This window comes from Dermacentor andersoni, chromosome 10 (assembly GCF_023375885.2).
Source record: "Dermacentor andersoni chromosome 10, qqDerAnde1_hic_scaffold, whole genome shotgun sequence".
Lineage (NCBI taxonomy): Eukaryota > Metazoa > Arthropoda > Arachnida > Ixodida > Ixodidae > Dermacentor > Dermacentor andersoni.
In genome coordinates, this window is record NC_092823.1 from 95,881,363 (window position 1) to 95,887,444 (window position 6,082).

The window sequence follows — 6,082 nt, forward strand, 5'->3', positions numbered from 1 at the left end:
AGAGGGTGTTATTCTGTAAATCCATTCCAAGTGTTATAAACCTTGAGAACTCACCTGCTGAAAGTCGTAAATTGCTATCTGTGACAAGAAATAGATGAACAAGTTAATTAGTGATTTTCATAATTAGTTGCTCATGTGTTTCGATTTCTCGTGCAACTAATGTCCGCATCTCTGAATAATCAAGCTCAAAGCTTAGAATTTCTTTATTTGCGACTGGTAATCTTGAAGAATTCCGGAAAACTTACAGATGATCACCCCGTATATATCTGGTGCTTTAGTTTGCCTTTACCAGTATTCTTAAGCTCGCCTGTGCGATTTAGCACAAATCTGCTTACTAAGCTCAAATCCTCGAAGATGCGCACATTACTTAGGCTTGATATCAATACGCATGAAAAAATATTTACCAAAATTCTAATAATTGACTTTTCAAGTAATTGCTTTAGAACGCGTATTGTAGTGCATGAATGGAAGCCATGTATTTCACAAGTCACGTCCACTTGGAACAAATCTTGAAACTAGCACTACTTGTCCTACTCTGTTTTTATACACTGTTGTTTCACGTACTTTTCAACAAAACGCCTTTTTGTGCATTGTAGTTAAAAAGTTACTAAACAGTAATTAATGCATTTCTCCAAAAAATTTAGTTACAAATATTTAAACACTAGTGTCTTCCTGACAATTCCTTTAAAGTGGATATGACTTTAAAAGTCGTCGACTACACTTCGTAAGCGCAGCATGAAGCGCAGAGTAGTTAGTTTATTAGTTCCTTAGAAACACTGGTTAATTAGTGAAGAATGTACTTTATTTTCGGGCCAATAATGTCTGTGTCCAGAAGCAGCCCAGCTGAACAAGTAGAATTGTGCTACATGTCATACACCTGTCATACATATATGTCATGTCATGCTACATGTCAAACTGTCATACATATATATACGTACATACATACATACATACATACATACATACATACATAAATACTTACATACATACATAGAAACATACATACAGAAAAAAACCTGTGCGTTCTTCAGAACCGAAATCGCGTGAATGTTGTTAGCGTTTATTTAAACTTACAGTACCATATTTTTGCTCGGATTTTTTTTGAGCAGTTAGCCGAGATAAATTAAGTAACTTTTGAAATATAGCTTGAAACGCTCAGACGTCCATTGTAAAGTTGTGGAGCTTCGCAAATATTGCCTAACCCAGGTACTTCCAACGAGATAAACTTAGCGTGGCTGTATTTATTCGGGAAAAATAAAAGCTCGCGGAGTTTAAAAAATACCACGTGACAGCGCGCTCTGTGCGTCCGAATGTGCCCCGATTACAGCGCTCTCATGAGTGATTTGTAAAAATATCGCCAGCGCCGCCCCTTCCCTTCACTTACGAGAAAGGGCTTCAACGTTTGCCGGCTCTGACACTAGCGGCTGGCGACGGCGCTCCGAAAAAGCACTTCGTCAGCAGCCGCTCGCACCTGCTGCTGAAGAACGCGCCATCATCAGCCGTTAATGCCGATATGACCAGAAGAGCAATTTATTTTCCAGCGTTCAAGTCGATGCGGAATAGAAAAAATACATACAAAACACGCATCAGACATCTGGAAGCTGTGCGAGAGAGAGCGTCATTTGTTACAACATCGCTTTTCTTCCAAGCTGTGTCAGCTGCTAGATGCAGGTGAGCTCGACTGTCTATTACTGTCGTGCCGCGTAAGCGTTTCGAAGAACTTGTTTGCAGTGCCTAAAGCATGCCATACTCAAGCGAGCAGAAGGCGAACATGGTCTTAGCCTTGGGAGCGGCACAGGGTGACAAGAGGAAAGCTGCCAAGGTATACCGAAATTGGCAATGTGGGGGAAGACCGAGCGCGAACACAATTATGAGGAGTTACTTGACGCTGAAAGAAACAGGTAGCTTCAAGAAGACGCGGCACAGAAAGGAGACCATCAGTGAAGAGGCTGAAGGAGACATTTTGGCTTTCATGACTGCAAACCCTCATTCCAGCGTGCGTGACGTGAGTGGTGAGGTCGGCATTTCAAAGTCTTCAGTGTCAAGAGTTCTTAGGAAGGCTGAAATGCATCCGTATCACCTCAAACTGCATCAAAAACTGCAAGAAAGAGTCTTTCAATGGCGGCTTGATTGTTCAAATTGGACCCTTGTGAGCAGTGACCAAATACCGGATTTTGTTGACAAAGTGGTCTGGACAGATGAAGCAACCTTCTCCAGAAATGCGCAAGTAAACATCCACAATGCACATTACTGGAGCGATACGAACCCGCATTGGGTGGCGCTGAGCAGACACCAGTACCAATGGCCATTCAGTGTGTGGTGCGGTATTTTTGACGGAAGAATAATTGGCCCCATATTTTTTGACCACATGCTCACTGTTCATCTTGGAAGGCCCAGTCGAAGATGTTCGCTGTGACCTTACTCTTGCGTTTTTAAAGCGAACTTGGTATCAGCACGACGGTGCGCGAGCTCACAGCAGCAGCTTTGCCCGAGCCTGGCTTGACGAAGCCTTCAAAGGCCAGTGGGTTGGGCGGCATGTACCAGTTACGGCATGTCAGTTACGGGATTCCGCCGATACAGTTTGATCCATCCTCAGGTCCGACGCCTGTTGACATCGTGCACGTTTCGCGGCTGAGCTTTATTTTTCTCGCAATTCTTCGCCTACCATGCGCCGATACGGCGCTTCACCACCCGGGGGTCCTGGTACGGAAGGAGAAAAGAATAGAAAAGAAGACGAAGATCGTGAGACGCTGGCTGCTGCGTGTTGTTGCTAGTCAGCCATTTTACCTTCACTGGCTCTGCTTGCGTATATATGGTAAACACAGTCTTTCTATCCTCCCAACTTCCCCGTAACAATACATACAGATGTACACATACGGAAAGTGACATTACAAAGGCTACTGGCTGTGAGTGCGACGCAAACGGCGGCTACTGGGCTGGAGGTTTTCGGTTGCGAGTGCTATAAGCACGTGTGCGGATACTTTTCGGCGCTCTTTTCGGGACGCATATCAGCGTTTTGCGTGCGCGCTATTTTAATTTTTTTCTTTGTATCCGACGTTCTCATTTCACAGCATCAAACACGGGTTTTGTTGGAAAGTACTTAATTAAACATTTAAGTAGTGGAATGTCCATTTTTAGCCTTGTGCGTGCACAATTCAATTTGTTTGTGTTTTCCACCTGAATGTATTGTGTTCATGGACCTAGTGAAACCTACCGAATTTCAGCTTTGGTTCAACGAGGTATACAAGCTTTCAGCGGACTGACCGACAGTACATGAACGAAAGTTTTTCGTAAGTGTTTATTGTATTCTCTTTCCTAAGAATATTTTAGTGAAGTCACAGTTTGTAAATCGGTAGTATTGTTCTGAGGATCGCAAGTAGCTGGCGCAATTCTTTATCTGGTTGTTTGCAGTCATTGTATATTTATCAGTGGTCTTCATCAAATATAATTTCTAAGGGCAATAACTGCTGTGTTATCAAATTAAGATTACTAATTACACATGGTGTTACGGCTAAACAGAACAACGATGAATACAGTGCCCTAAAAGCAGTAAAACAACTACGTCCCTAGTGACGACACCTAAGAAGTCGATGTAGTTCAACTTCGCGCCCATTTGGTCGGCCAGTTATTTTTCTGTTGAATAAAAACAACGAAAGCGAAGTTTACAAATGTTCCACGCAGAACGGAAGCTGGACATGGAGATAATATCCTTTCAACAATGGGGAAAGGAACACAGAGGAAATGTTTTAGTAAAGATCACCTAGCAGAATGAGACTTAGCGCTCACTATAATTGTTCACTGCTAAATAACTTTCTTCTTAAGTGTAGCCTCAGGCGTTGGTTTTTCTGCAAATCCATCAGTTTTTGTGTCATCTTTTGCGATGCTTTCTAATGTCATCTGCAAACATTTGTTTGTTTGACGAATCTCGCCATTTATTACAGCACACCCGCTCTGTATACTATATTGTATGGCTCTTGCAAGTCTGCAGTGAATAAAGCGCCGGTGGTTGTGTCTCCTTCCATGACACCAACGCTGATCACAGTTTTTACACTTTGCTAATCAAAGATAATAGACGCTATGTAACCTGTTCATATATATTACAACACAGTAAGCATGCATGCTTCCCTCATTCATGGTCTGTGCAATGTTTCCATGAACCACTGTATGTACTCAGTGTGTCTGTAGTATATTGTATGAGTTTCTTCTCTCGAGTGTACCTGTGGGACTGGCGTGCTCAGGCTGGAATTGCGGCTTAAAATGCGTGCTTTAGATATTTAGATAGATTATTAATTTACGTCACTCGCTAGAGTTGTAGTGTCGCAAACAGTCTTATATCCGCACTCCAGTGAATAGGACACTATAGCATAGTGTTAGATTTACCGTTAGTTATCAAATATTTGCCATTGCAGGCAAATTTAAGATGTAGTGATTCAATCTGCGGTGGTCACATGCCGCTACATGGTTAAGTAACTCAACGTGCTCTTTTGGTGTCGAGTTTCCTTTCGTATATGCGAACTTTGCACTAGCCATATCAAACGGAAACTCCTCAGTCAAGAATTTGCGATTTTATAACGCAATAAGCTTACGAAAATTTGTTGTAGCTTCCGAATATATTACTCTAAACAAGGTGCAAACTGAAAAAAAAAAAATAATTTGCGCCGTATTTTTAAATTGCCTTTCTACAATACAAAAAAATAAAGGACACCTGTTACCTTAAGAAGACCCATGGTGAGAGTGAAAAGACGCAGAAACCAGAATCCTGAGGGCATCTGCTTCGGCCTACTTAGATCTTCTGTGGGAAGAACTAACTACATTGTATTTCTAAATGAGCCAGCGCCAGTAGTGCGCAAGTTTTCAATTTTTTTTCCTGAGACACCATGGCCGAAGTACAGAAAAATGACCTTGAAACATGTGACACCACGTTGACCTGCTTTTTCTGGTGTTGTAACTTTGACTTTCACTATCTGCTCGTTTAATCAATCTCTTTCCTGAAATTAATAAATTTAGAGCGTTCCAACACTACGTTATCATCCTAGAATTACCTAATGTTTATCTTTATTGTCGTTTGAACGCACTATACAAGAAAAATGTACCTTACGAAATTGACATGCAGGAATTTTCTTCCTATTCGGGTAATCTTATGTCGTGCCTCTCTGATTTGTTTAATATTTGGTGAAATGGGTAGAAATTGCAGCTGTGGAGCTTTGCGTTTATTTTGAAATAATAAAATGAATCTTTTGAAAGAGGACGTTGTTTAGGGCTTTTTCAGGCAGAACATCAGCTTCAGAAAACGTGTACTCATGTAAACACGTAAAAAATATGCACCTTCATTTAGAGCAAGCTTAAAGAACTCACCGTATGTAACTGACCGAAATGAACAAAATATAACGTGCCAAATCACGCTCTCATTATTTAAACAGGGAACGTTGCCCTTAGGCCCATTATAACGCGCAGATGGAATTGTAACGCTTCGAGTGCGTTTAATAAAAGGCATAAGGGTATAGGGACGCGAAGTTTCTCGTTTGTTTTGTGGCTAAGTGTTACGCTGTACTAATGTAGGGAATTCAACGACTACATACACAACGGTATATCTAGCGAAATGCGATTACCTCGAAATATGGTTGGTGCTGAATCGATGTGGTTGTATAATATTTTTTTTGTATTTCAGTCGATGCGGAAAGCACACCGTGACAAGCACTTAAGAACAAGTACAAAAATATCTGCCTACCAGCTGCATTTTAGAAAAGGCTCTTAAAAAAACCATGGACAAATAGAAAAAAAAGAGAACCCTTTTGTGACAAATGACCAAAGCGCCGTAATAAAGAGCAATGAGAAATGTTTTGCCATGTTTCGCCGAGGTATGAATTATAGGTTCTCTTGTCTACCTGAATGTACATAAATTAAATATATAAAGTGACTGTGTTGGTTTAATTAAGACCTGTCTTTTCTCTTGCTCGAGGACAGGTAGTGCTGCCAGTGTGCTATAGACGAGTCGTATATGTATAGGGGTGGACAGTGGAAATGTGGACGTATACATGCGGTTGTCGCTTTGTTTAACAGCATGAGGGCATAAATATGTTTA

General features: G+C 41.2%; 1 protein-coding gene across 2 annotated transcripts in view; it reads left to right on the forward strand.

The window, feature by feature from the left end:
* The window catches only part of LOC126543558 (uncharacterized), a 37,046-nt gene extending 31,205 nt beyond the window's left edge, over window positions 1-5,841 (forward strand). For both annotated transcript variants that reach the window (XM_055062560.2, XM_055062561.2), the window contains 2 exons: window positions 3,225-3,290; window positions 5,669-5,841. In XM_055062560.2, coding sequence (XP_054918535.1) covers window positions 3,225-3,290; window positions 5,669-5,702 — 100 coding nt within the window. In that variant the 3' untranslated portion in view covers window positions 5,703-5,841. The remainder of the gene's footprint in view (window positions 1-3,224; window positions 3,291-5,668) is intronic.
* The last annotated feature ends 241 nt before the right edge of the window (window positions 5,842-6,082 follow it).